The 14,175-nt window shown below is 39.1% G+C and overlaps 1 protein-coding gene across 4 annotated transcripts in view; it reads right to left on the reverse strand.

Moving 5' to 3' along the window:
• The window catches only part of TRPC6 (transient receptor potential cation channel subfamily C member 6), a 123,119-nt gene that overhangs the window by 21,608 nt on the left and 87,336 nt on the right, over positions 1–14,175 (reverse strand). For all 4 annotated transcript variants that reach the window (XM_080376479.1, XM_080376476.1, XM_080376477.1 and 1 more), the window contains exons 6-9: positions 13,619–13,846; positions 10,156–10,420; positions 7,072–7,267; positions 5,233–5,436 (exon numbers count right to left, since the gene is read on the reverse strand). In XM_080376479.1, the coding sequence (XP_080232605.1) occupies positions 5,233–5,436; positions 7,072–7,267; positions 10,156–10,420; positions 13,619–13,846 (893 nt within the window). The remainder of the gene's footprint in view (positions 1–5,232; positions 5,437–7,071; positions 7,268–10,155; positions 10,421–13,618; positions 13,847–14,175) is intronic.

The following is a 14,175-nucleotide window of genomic DNA, read 5'->3' on the forward strand; positions in this document are numbered from 1 at the left end:
TATAAAAAGGGCAAGTTATTGCTGCTTTTTCTTGCTTGAAAAAAGGTACCTTAAATGTTTTGGTTAAATATTAGAAAACATAAGTTTATCTAAATGTTTAAACTTAAACCATACATCTGATTTATAATAAAAAATAGTGGCTAGTGAGTATAAATGACTGTGTAATCACTATGTCTTTCAAGATTTTAGAACTAATAATACTCTCTTGGGCCTCACCTTTACTACTAGATTAAAAGAGAAAAAAACAAACCTTCTTGCTTTTTCAGCTCCTGGTTTCCTAATGCACAATTTTCGGAAATAATGTAGTAGAATAAGAGGGTGCTTCCTCTGCAGTGGCAAAGGAAAGTCGCCCTGGCCAAAGCTGCCCTAGGGCATGAAGTTGGGCTCCAGCCCTTGTGGTTCTCCGACTTTTTCTGCAGATGTCATACCATTCGTGACCCCATTACTTACCAGTTTACATATAAACTATAAATGTATTGAATTTTATTATGTATTTTTCAGCATTTATCATGTCTTTTAAATGGAGCCTGTGATGCCAGTTACCAGGTTCAAATTTATGGTACATCGGTTGATTTCAAAAGTTAATCCACTGCTTAACTAAAACTTGAATTTCACTTGAAATAGCAAAATCAGTAAGATGTGGTGAAATGGGTTAAGTGAGACTGCAAATTTGTAAAAACAAGACACACTGTATCATCTTTATCTAAACTTTGACCCTTCAGCACTCTGCATTTTTTGAACAGAATAATGTACTTTTAATCAGCTACAGACTGCACCTTTAAAGTTGGCAGGTAAATCAGAAGTATACGACTTCATTACATCTGATTATGTGTAACAGGACAGAACATCTATTGCACACTGCTGAATGACCACTTGGTGGCAGAGATTGCCAAGATTTCATTATAACTCCATTTTTACACAAAATTTTTAAACTCTCTTTAAGCTTCACTCCTGTGGCTTTTTCCTCTCTCAGAAATTACTACTAAACTCAGCCTGTGACATTAATGACTAAAATAGAATTTATATTTTTAAGCTAGTATCTACTGAACATCTGCACGAGTAACTCTGGGGGGGGAAAATGTATTTTTAATAAAACAACGTTATAAACCCTAACAAAAATAACCCTCCTCCAGGAGTGTTGTGTGAAAGAAGTGCAGCATACATAGAGCATTGCTCTTAGAAAACACCTTATTCTTCAAACTTTCTTCTCATTTTCTCGTTCTCTAGCATTACTTAAAATTCAATGAAATCAGAACGTTAATGCCATTACTGTAGCTGTTTTGTGTATCACTTGGTTAATGTCCTAAATCCCGGTTTTTGGAATCAGCTGATGACTTTGAATGCCAGTAAGTGCTATGTGCTTGGACCAGAAGGGAGGGTTCCCTAAAAATGACCCGATTTGTACTACCATAACCAGACATGTGAAAATTTCATAAACACCGTTTTATCTAGGAAAGGAAAAGTTAACATATTTTTTATTGTTTGTTTGAGGATTTAAAGCTATTTCAATAACTAGTTGTCCCTCATTTATATTCAGAAAAAGGCTTAAATACATCATCTGCCACTAGGTTTTTAGCTCAGGAGAATAAACAAGCTCTGTGACTCGTAAACCATGAACTTTCTCACTCACAAGTCAATTGTTCAATTTAGAATACAACTCAAAGTAGGTTTCTTTAAAACCCACCCCTTTTTTCATTTATTTCTCCCCTTTTTTGTTTTGAGTTTCTTGTTCACTTGATGTTTAAAACACTAATTGTAGCCTGAACCAGAAGAAATCTGCTTGTTTTAATCAACAGCCTGAAAGAAAACACCGTCACAGCCTTTATTATTATATGTAGATATGTCTCAAGAAATTCCTGGTGTGCTACAGTTTGAACACAGCTATGTACATCACTCGCCGTTCAGTCCTGAGGACATCTGGCTTCGTTTTCTGCCACTGGTAATCAGGGCAGAGCTGGCTCTGGGGGCAGAAATTTCTCCCTTCCCATCCCAATTCTTATCTTTACACTGGACATGGTGCTGCAGCTGCTTTTGCAGTAAGAGGCAGGCTCTGCAGGAGACAGACCCACAGGCTGGGTCTGAATCGGTAAACTCTGGTGTATGTCAACATTTCTGGGTACTGCAATGCAATGTCTTCTATCAGCTAACTTTTAGTGTCCTCCCAATATGACCTGCACCAGAGCAACTGTCTCTCTCCCTAGGCACAGCTTGGCAGCTGGAATGGTCTGGGGACGATACCTTGCAGCAACTGTACTTTGGGAGGAAAACTACTTGAATAGGAGCAAGCCATTGCTGAACTGGCCTCAGTGCCCAGATGATCTCCTTATCACATTTAACCTACTAGCACAGCCACAGCCACCAGCTCTTGGGTCTGGTTTTGCAAAGGTTTTCTTATCTTTGCACAGCTCATTGCATTTATAGCAGTTCCTTGCACAAGCAGCTCCTTGCTCAGCACCAACCTGCTCAGCACAGTACGAGTCCAAAGTCAAAACCTAAAAAGCCTAAGAATGCCTTTGGTAAGATGCCATAAAAGAGCCTCAACAATAATGTATCGTCAACAATGGGTCAAAATGTGACACAAAAACATTTTAGCTACTTTTAAAAAGTGCGAAGTCAAATAAAGTTAGCTCCATAGTATGTGGCAGTCCAAAAGTAAGCAAAAATGTAATCATCTGGCAGTATCAGTCACCCCGCTAGAAGAGCTGAGGAATTAATAGATGCAACTCAGCTGCTTTATGTTTTACAGCATAAAGCTTTCTTATTCATTTGACTTGCAACCACATTATTATGCCTTCTTTGGCTGGGGAGTAAGCGCATTTAATTTATGATAGTTATACTACAATCTGCAGCGAGTGGAAAGTATTAATATTTGAAAACTAAAAATTAATTCAGGGTTAGGAAAAAATCTGATAAATGATGGTTGCATCCTTACAGCCCTCTTTCAGAGGGTCTGCTGTAAAGGCAGACACAACTGTTACTGTTTTATCTGGAATTGGTAATTATTACACTTTGCACCGTTCTAGCCATCTGCATTGCTAGGTTTGAATATAATTTTGGAAAGGAATGATAAAAATCCAGCTTCTTTACCTAGGGTGTAAGAATGGGATTTTGAAGAGTACCTGTTTTATGGGAACATAAATTTTGTTTTAAAAGGACATTAAAAATCAGCTTCTTATTACTTAGGAGTTTTTCAAAGTCACAAATCGAGTGAATTAGAAAAAAAATATGATTTGTTGTTTCTCACCATCACTAAATTTGAAACATATGCATCTCCTTAAAGTCATGATTTTTCATTGATGACTTTCAGTGATCACTCACAAGAGCTGTGAAATCAACTTGCATCAAGCAGCTTAGTGAAAAGTTTTGCAAACGATGGAATCACTAAAAAACTGAGCAAATGCAGTATCACTTCTGTTAAATACATTAGGATTAGATTTCCCAAATAAAATTAAGTCAGACCTGTGAAAAGCTAGAAAAATTACCAGTAGCACACACAAGACATCTGAAGTTAATAATAATCTTGAATTTGGTCACAGTGTTTGCAACATGTTTGTTTTTATAGACTATTACAAACTTAACCAGAGGCAGAGGCTTGGCAGAGGCATGGGACTTTTCCCTATAGCTCTGTTTTTTCCTTCTAGGATTGCAACCATTTTCTCCTCTCTTTTACTCTTCCACTGACAACCATGATGAGATTCAAGGAGAATGACTGGCTGTGGAGGAGGGTCCAGTCAGGGGTTACTTGACCCAGTCCAATGCACCCAGGCAAGTCCATTGGACCCAATGGGCTGCATCCACAGGTACTGAGAGAGAAGATGAAGTCCTTGCAAATATACTATCATCTTTGAAAGACCATGGAGACTGGGGATGGTCTCCAAAGGCTGGAGAAAGACAAATGTCAAACCTGTCTCCATAAAAGCTCTAAATGATGATCTGGGCAACCACAGGCCACTCAATCTCCTTTCAGTAACTGGCATAATAATGGATTGAGACCTCTTGGAACACATTTCTGGGCACATGGAACAGCAGATTGTGACTGGGAAAAGTAAATGTGGATTTATGAAAAATAAAACCCATCTAGCCATCTGGATGACCTTCTGAGATAAAATGACTGAATTTTCAGGTGAAAGGAGAGCTGGAGAAGTCATCTACCTTGACTTTAGCAAGGGTTTTAACACTGTATCCTAAAATATTCTTGTACTCAATTTAGGATGTTACTGTCTAGATGGGTGGACAACTAGATGGACAAAATCCTGGCTGGATGGTTGTGCTTAGAAAATAGTATAGGGATCTTATCCTGGGACTTGCCCTTTTTAACATCTTTATCAAAGACCAGGTGTCAAAGCACACTCCTGTCAGGTTTGCAGACACAGATAAATGGGTGGGGGTGAGAGATGGGAGGGGTGGCAAGGGGGGTGGGCAGAAGCTGATAGCCTTGAAGGCAGGAAAGCCATCCAGGCGGACAGCCCTGACAGGAACTCTGTGAATTTCAGTAAGGACAAATGGGAAGGAATAACTCTTTCAACAAGACAGGCTGGGGACTGGCTGCCTGGGGAGCAGCTCTGCAGAAAAGGACCTGGGGGACTTAGGGGACGGTGAGAAAGATGTTACAAAACTGCAACAAGTTCAGCAGAGGGTCACCAAGATGTTTGGGGCTGGAGCACTTGCCCTGTGAAGAGACACTGGGGGATCTGGGCTTGTTCAGCCCAAAGCAGAGATGGCTATAGGCATACCCAAGAGCTGCCCCTAGTTTGCACAGGGAGGTCATTAAGCAGATGGAGCTGGGCTCTTCACAGTGGTGCAGGACAGGAGGATGACAGGCAATGGACAAATTCAAATGACAGGTAGAAGCAGCAACTTTTTTCCCATGAGGGACAGTCAGGCAGTGGCACAGGCTGCTCAGAGAGGTTGTGCAATCTCCAGCCTTTGAAGTTTGCAAGACCTGACTGACTGAAGTCCCTCCCAGCCTGAATTATTCTCTGATTCTGTTAGAAGCAGCGGGAAGAACTGTACATTTACAATGGTACTTTTGGAATTAACTGTTTACAGATGTAGACAAATACTTATGTTAAAAACTAGAGTAAGAATTTTCAGCCTGTACGTAGAGACTGACTTCAGCAGGGACTAAGTATGTTGGGAAATCCATGAGAAAAACAAATCAACAACAAAAATGAAGTTAAAATTGTTTCTGTCTTTTAAAATTAGCAGTCAGTACACAGATTATAAAATTACCTTGTTCATCTCTGCATCCTCCTGGAAGCTTTTCTTTTGGCACAGAAATGGTTTAGTAATACATTTTTTGATTCTGAGTAGGAGATACAGCAAAGATTTTGGGCTTGGCACTAAATTGAAGGGTACTGGAAGAGTTCTCCCTTCTTCAAAGTAAGAAAACCAAAGTTTAGCCCTTGCAAATTTCCATTCTACATCAGCATCATCCTGTAAAACAGAAACACTGCTGTTAATACACTATTAATACCACCTTGAGTATTGAAGATACTAAACTTTTGTGTGTTTTGAGTGTAATTGGCTGAAGTTAATCTCAAACAGATCAAGAGCTTGTTTCTAATCTGTGAAAATCGAATTTCAATGAATGGAACTTCTTATTAATCCATTTAAAATAATGCCATTACAGAACAAAGTGGATTTGATTTAAACATTGGTTACTCCAGACTAAGTGCTAACAGTCTGCAATACAGGATCACAAAGACAGACCTCTCTATTTGGTGCTCTTTAAAAGCATGCTAATAAGAAAGAAAGCTCTGACTTAAAAGCACACAATACAAAGCCCAAGTTAAAGCTTGGCAACACTCATATACATCTGTTAGGGCTTGTCTGAGTAGCCCTTTGCTTAGAACACTCTCATGCTCAGTAAATAAAAAGGAAAACCCCTATGTTAACATAACAAAAATGGAACTATCTCAGTGAGACTACCAGTCTTATATTATTGTTCTCTTCTGTAGCAATTAATTTTTTTTTTTGAGATGACACTGTACTAGAATTTTAAATTAAATTTTTACTCCATTACTTTACACACAAAGTTAAAAAAGATTCGATGACTCTTACCTAATTCCTTCCAGTTGCTTGAATATATGATTAAATCAGATATGCTATCATCACCATGGTTTATGCTTAACATTTATGATAGACAAAACACTCACTTTATTCTCCCTGTAAAGTTCAAGAGAATTTTCTGCAGAAAGGACTGACGTCATGTTCAAGGACATGACTTAATATTGCTGTAGCTGTTTTTAGAAGCTGTTTGAATCTAGTCACCATATTTTTGGATAACAGCCTGTTTTTTATTGTTCTGAACCTGATAGTTTGTTCTGTGGCCTCCTGAGTCAGAAGAACCTGAACCTCCCTAGAGAATGTGTTGCTCTTGTTCAAGCTGGACAATGCTACAGCCCCAAACCAGAGCCCAGAAGCTAGGACCAGAGTGGTGTCAAACCTGAGTCTGCTGCTTTGTGGCAAAGGTGTCACCTGGGAAAAGCTGGGATGGCCTAGCTCCTTGAGATCTGCTTCCTTTTTTCTAAACAATGATAATTACTTAGCTCTTGGTTTTCCATGGTATGCAAAAGTTCGTGCTGATTTTCAGTAGCCCTGCTGCTTACTTTGTCAAGCAAAGTTTTGTTCTTTGAATAGAACTAGAACAGTTGTTTAAATGAAAGAAGAAAACAGCATGTTACAGACTTGCTTGCACGGTCAAGGTATAGGAACGAGAACATCCTTGCAGCAAGAGGGACACTACTCAAATAATAACTGCAAATGAGGCAAATGAAAGATTCACAAAATCACACAACATAGCCCATCCTCTTCAGGAACACAACACAGTTCAACAGCAGTTTCTTAGTAAAGTCTAGTTCTTACTATTGCATGCACATGCAGCTGCATAATTTCCAGGTACTTTATAATAAATTGTACAGTGGAATTAATATTTTCTCCTAATATATTCAAAAAGCCTCTGTGTTATTTTTCTTAAATAAGATGTCAACAAGAAAATTTTCCAGAAGATTTAGACAATTAGCTATAAAAGTAAATTTGGTGATGCTTCATCACAAATGGAATTTTTACCTCAATCTCCTGGAATGAACTGTTGATCATTGCAATCAGCATGTTCAATAAGACAATGACCATGGTGACATTATAGACTCCATAAAGGACATAACCAATATTTTCAATAAATTTGTGTTTATAATTGATGACAACTGATTTAACTTCCGAGAGTCCAAATATAGCCCAGAACAATGTCTTGAAACTTTCTTCAACACTAAAAGGAGAAAATGAATACACACATAGGTTACCGAAGAAAAGCTGTATATTCTTATTGTATAGATTGCCAGTTACCATTTTTTGTAAAGTGTAGAAATTTTTCCATTATCACAATGTAGAACTCTATCATAGTGATATTCTATAGAACACGTGGACTACCTATTTTGATAGGCACAGGCTGTTTCATAATATAAGATTCCGAATATTTAGGACTGACCATAAAGACATCTGATTTGGTTATATTCATCCTCAAAAGATGACAATGATTCACTTGTTAGCTACTTTAATCTACATGCTACACACTTGCTGATAATCTGAATGTAAATAACAAAAATGATTAACCTGTAAATACTTTAATCGCATTATTAGATGACTTAGTATTTATTATTTCACCAGTACTATGACTAACATTCTGAAACTGTGAAGACAGCATGTCTGACAGCAAATCAGCATTTTTCAAAAAATGGTCTGACAGAGCACAATCCTCCAGTTGAGTTTTCACTTTTCCACAAATCCAAGGTAGAAGTAATAAGCCATGGTGTGGGGATACTGATAATTTTTTTTCAGGTTAGTTCATTTAAATACATTTATTTCTTCTTCATCAGTTTATATATATATATAAACATGAGTCCAAACCTCTGAAGTATTTTTCCTATCTACCTCCACCTGTTTGAAGACATACTTTCTCTTGCTTTGATTAAGAGATCTCAGTTCCCCATGTCCAAAAAATGCAAAAGCATATTTTGTAAAGCATTTTTTATTTTATTTTATTGCATTATTGCAAAGGAAAAAAGTTAAAAGAAATGTCATTTTTAGTTGTGAGTGTAATTCTCTGCTTATAATATTTTATCAGTATTCCATCTGTGAGTAGGAGTTTTAGGTACTTTATCTATTGTGTGAACTCGTAATACTAGAAAAGTAGTAACAATTTTTTCCCTCTTGGCCAAGTTTTCTTCCTGGCTGAGTATACTTCGTAACAGCTCTAGCTTCAATATCAGAACAAACAGAAATTAAGTGGGCAAGGGTTGCAGAGCATGGAAAAGAATGAGTTTCCACTCAAGTGATTTATGTTAAAATCACAGCTAGAAATAAGAGGCATGACAAATGTATACCAAGTAACTCCTGACAGAGTAAATTCAGAATTATGTTCTTATGGTGGCAGAAGAAAAAAAGAACAGCCAAGGAAATAAAGACTTAAAAAAGAACCCCAAACCCCAAACCCCAAATGAATCTATTTTCACCTCTCAAGATTCAACAGGTTATTTCCATTGGAAACTATGGAAAGCCAGAGCTTAAAAGAGGGATAAGATTATTATTTCTTTTTACTGTAAGAATAATCAGAGTTGTCTGAATTAAATTACAAATATTTTATAATGTGTATCACACTGTAGTGATTAGGCTGCTTCAATTACAGATGACAGTAGCACCTGATGGAGGAACCAGCCTTGCTCCCACGTGTGTAGGGAGCCGCTGTAGCTGGGCTCTGAAGTGCTGGTGCTGACCGCCCTTGCAGGCGGGATGTTGTCCTGCAGGCTCAGGGTCTGACCCAGCCTATGTCCCGGAATCCCTGAATAACCCCGGGAACAAGCCCTGTGCATGGAGTGCCATTACAGGCTGCCAGCTCATCTGGCATGTACAGTGCTGTGTAAGGGGTCTGAGGTCCTTTTGGTTTTTCATAAGCCTCCCCAGCCCAATGCAGCCCAGGAGGCTGTTGGTCTGCCTTGCCACAAGGGCACACTGCTGGCTCATAGTCAACTTGGTGTCCACCAGGACCCCCAAGTTCTTTTCTGCCAAGCTGCTTTCCAGCTGGTCAGCCTTAGCCTGTCCTGGTGCCTGGTGTTCTACCTCTCCAGGGGCAGGATGTGGCGTTTCCTTGTGTTGAACTTCACAGATTTCCTGTCAGCCCATTTTTCAAGCCTGTCGTGGTCCTTCTGAGTGGCATCACAAGTAGATGACCTATCAATCACTCTTATACATCCATACAGGCCTCCCAACACCTTTGTTTGGATTCCTGCCTGTTGAGATGGACCAATCTTGAGCACTGAAATGGCAATTCTTAAAAATCAGTCAGCTTCCCTGGACTGCCCTTCTCTTCAGGGCCTCATCCCACGAGATTCTTCCCTGAACGCCCCAAAGTGTGCTCTCCTGAAGGTCAGGGTTGTGGTCCTGCTATTTCCTTTGTTCTGTCTTTTCAGGAACCTGAAGTCCACCATCTCATGGTAGCTGCTTCCAGCCTTCACGTACCCAACCAGTTCTTCCTTGTTTGTAGAAGTCATGTGTCACAAAGCTCCTCCACGCATCAGTTTCTCAATCACCTGTGTCAAGAATTTATTGCCAGTGCCCTCCAGAAGCTGGGCTGCTTGTCCCCTGCTGTATTGTTCTTCCGGCAGACATCAGGGTAGTTAAAAATCCCCATGAGGACCAGGGCCTTCAAGTGTGAGTCTTCTTCCAGTTGTCTGAGGAAGGTCTCACCTACTTTGTCTTCCTGATTGGGCATTCTGTTGCAGACATCCACTACAATGTCACCCATGTGGGTCTTCCCTCTCATCCTGATCTGTAAGCTCTCACTGGCCCACCATCTCTCCCTAGACAGAGGTACAGGCATTCTGGCTGCTATCACATGTAAAGGGCAACTACATCCCACCTTTCCCACCCTTTCTTTCCTGATTTACCATAGCACTGCTGGGATCAAGAGCTCATTCTGATTTCAAATATAGCCTTTAAGCAGCAGTAACAAGAGCAAAAATTACTACTTAATCCAAGACAAACACATTTTTAAGAGATGCAAACCTTATAAAGCAATTAGTAAACAACACATACAATGCAAACAACTGACTTTACATAAAACCAGCCCACAATCATTACAGTTTCATCAGGTGTACTTACGTTGTGAATGCTTCATTTTGTTTTGCCCCCAGATAGTAGGAATAGAGATTAAACATGCCTATCATGAAAGCCACAAACACCATAATAAATATCACCATGAACTTGAAGATGTCTTTCACAGTTCTGCCAAGTGATATCTGCAGTGGTCCAAAGCTTTCGTTAGCTGGTAAGATGTAGGCTATTCTGGAGAAACTTAACACTACTGCAATTGCATACAGGCCTTCAGATATGATCTGAGGATCAGACGGATCCCAGTTGATTCTGGCTAGAAACAAAAGATGAGAATTTCTGTCAATATTTCAAAACATCTGTACAGATCTATGGGAGGTCTTTTTGGAACAGCAGCTGGAGGTGAGGGAAGAAACCGTGGGCAACTCAAACACTTACGTTTACCCAACGAAACTGAGCCAGGTAGTGCTCACAGGACCATTTCACAGCTCCACTGGCTGTATTGATTAGATCTCCATTGATTATAAAAGTGGACTCTAAGATCACTGAGGTAACTTTTTGGGATTTCAATCCCAGCCTATTAGAGAATTTAAGCAAAATTTAACTTACAGTGTCAGGTGATGAAAACTGAATAAATTGAAGTAGAAATGCAATTTATCTGAGCTACTCAAAATGAATTCATTTGGTGTGGGGATCTGAAATCATTAAATACCATCCACAACTCCAAAACTGTTGAAACAATAAAGTTTTTCTACTTTTTCTATTTACTCCGTACTTTTACTCATAGTGAAACGGTAATGGCCTTTTCCTGGCACAGGCCAAACACCCATTTCCATCACCTTTTCTATCATCACTTCTATCAATCTCTTCTGTTGAAGCTAATCCACTTGTGTGAATTACTTGAACATTCATTCTGTCAATGAACGAATGTGATGCTGCTGTTTGACAGAAAACACCTTCAACTGCAGAGGAGAACATACAGGTTCAAACCTGTACTTAAAGAAATATTTACAGAAAAGTGTCAGAAGAAGAAATCCAATGCAATACCCTTCAGAAAACTTCCTTGCTGGAATATGATGATGTGGGAGGCTTAAATTCAATACACTATTGTGCTTCAAAGCAAAGAGAAGAGGTTAACCTGGGATGGGTTACCTACCTTTCATGAGAGTGTTGCTACCTGGATTTATGGTAAAGGCAGAAAAGGAAACAAATAATTTAGAGTGAAATGAAGGCAATCACTGGCATTTGGAAAAATACTAATTTGAGCTAACTGACACATAACCATTCAATAAGAAGTCAATTATTTGTACAGCTTTAAAATACATCCATACCCAGCGATGCTGAGCACTATTCAAGATGTCCTTACAGATATCAGGAAATTATATTCTTCAAAGAACTTGCTGCCATGCCAGTATTCATGTATCATGACGAAGTACTGAATGACTGGTTTTAGGCATTGCAAGGCTCAGTTAGCACGCATTCATTGCCTTGGTAGCTATTATGTTTCTTGCAAGTATGTACATATGCTTTTGTTTATTGAGCTCCTCAATAAAATACACATTATATTCAAATGATAAAATGTCTATATGGCAAAAGACTGCATATTTTCACATAAGCAGACATACCTATGTTAGCTTTACCTCAGATTTCATGGATAAGTAAAATCAAAGATGGCAGATGTTTCAGTATGGGCTAGTAGCCAGATGTCTTTTATCTTTCCAGATAAGCTGTATTATCACAGAAAGTTTGAGATGAGAAGGGACCTCTGGAGGTCACCTGGCCCAATACATCTGCTCAAGCAGGGCCACCTAGAGTTGGTTGCCCAGGATCATGTCCACATGGCATTTGAGCATCTCTAGGGACGGAGACTCCACCATCTCCCTGGGTAACCTGTGCCAGTGCTCAGTCACCCTCACAGTAAACCAATATTTTCTGATGTTCAGAGGAAAACTCCTGTGTTTCAGTTTGTGCCCATGGCCTCTGGTCCTGTCCTGGGCACCAATGAAAAACGCATTCTCTTTGCACACTCTCTTCAGATATTTATATACATTGATGAAATCCCTCCTGAGCCTTCTCTTACCCAGGCTGAACAGTCTCAGCTCTCTCAGCCTGTTCTTATAGAAGAAACACTCCAGTCCCTTCATCTTTGCGGCCCTTTATAGGCCCTTCTCTCTGATCTCTCTGTCTGTCTTTTATTGGGGAGTTCAGAACTGGACACAGCGCTCCAGGTGTGGCATCACCAGTGCTGAGTAGAGGAGAAGGATGACCTCCTTCGACCTGCCGGCAATGCTTTGCCCAGTGCAGCCCAGGATACCGTTGGCCTTCATTGCCGCAAGGGCCCATTGCTGACTCATGTTCAACCTGGAGTCCACAAAGTTATGTTTGCTAGCCTATGACAAAACCTGTGGCATTAAATATTCACTATTAATATTAACCATGTTAGCACTACCATACATAGATAATTCTCCAAGCAGACTTCAGTGTATGTGCATACACTAAAAAATGGCTCAACTCTGCTTAAGTGCATAAGAGTCGCAGCTCATGACTGATGTCAATGAAAACTGCCTTGCTAGATGATACAGTATTATGCAGCATAAATGAGTTACAAGACTTGTGCTTTGTCATACCCAGAAACTGTGAATATAAACAACAGTCCCTGTTTGCAAATTCTTCAAGTGTGTGTTACTGAGAATTGAATTAATATTTAACTAGCTGCTTTTATAACTTATGTGAAATTTGTAACTTCCCAGTAGAATTTTTAAGACTAAAATTTAATGGGTTTAAGAATAGATATATTAATTGTTCTGCTTTTTCTACAGCCTAGATAATGAAGAAATGCAACCTTATCAGAAACAGTATTTAAGGAATGGAGCAGAGACAGAAACTGACATATTTCAGCATCTAGAGAAAAATACCTACTAAAGAGAAAAGAGATGTGGTGGTATGGAGAGCGAACACAAGCAAACAGTTTAATTTTTTCTTATTTGGGCAAAATAACTTCTAGTCACTTCTCATATATGCCAAGCAAGTTTACTAAGACTTTTATCTCTTGCTGGCAAAGCGAGTGGATTGAGAAATATTAAAATAATACAATGAACAAAGAATATACTAAAAATATATTGGTTATATTGACAAAGCAGGTTTAAGAACTTCCTGCGTCTCATTGCTTAGTTCTGCCCCTGCATTACAGTACATCACATTCACAGTTGTGCCAACACAAGTCTTTGCAGGACAGCACTGTGTAACAACAGATCAAATGACCTGGATTAAAATAATCTTGAAAAGAGGTGGGGTGACAGTGGGGAGTTCTGATCTTAGATCATTTCAGTGCCTCATGTCTAGAACAGTCCCCAAAGAGATGTATGAACACAGCCCAAGGGAATTGTGATCAAATAGTAGGGATGAGAAACAGAAGGGGTGGGAATTTTTAAGTAGTACATTGTAGATATAACTAGAGACTTGTTAATACATCTTGGCCCAAGAAGTAAATCTTAATCACGTGCAATCAACTCACCCAAGGTGTAGTATTTTATGTTGGGCTCCAGTGTTGGACTTGTCAGGTCTTTCATATTTGCATCAACGAAGTTCTGGGCTCTGGATGCATGCCAAAATGCCATAAACCTTGCTATGAATGATGCTGCAAAAATTGCTAACATACCAAAATCAAGCATATTCCATAACTCAAAAAGATACTCCTTTGGACCTTGAGACCAAATTTCTTTACATTCAGACCATATCATGCCTGCATAAGACAGAACAGAAAAAACAGTGTGTTCTTTTATCTTCACATCTGTTTTATTTGATTTTTTGTTATGTATAGGATATGCTCTCGGTTGCAGTCAAACTCAAAACAATTTTGGTCAGTGGAAGTTCAAACACAATCTAAAATCCTTGAACCTGCCGGTTCATATACATTCCAATACTTCTTTCTCATGTGGGTAATAATAACAATCTTCCATACTCTTATTTCCTGTACTACCACAAAAGCTTTCAAAGAGAACGGGATGTGAGTACTACCATCTGTTACAGACACAGGAAGAGACAGAAAGAGTAGAAATGCTTTGGCATGAT

The sequence above is a fragment of the Falco punctatus genome (assembly GCF_963210335.1).
Source record: "Falco punctatus genome assembly, chromosome: 2".
Classification (NCBI taxonomy): Eukaryota; Metazoa; Chordata; class Aves; order Falconiformes; family Falconidae; genus Falco; species Falco punctatus.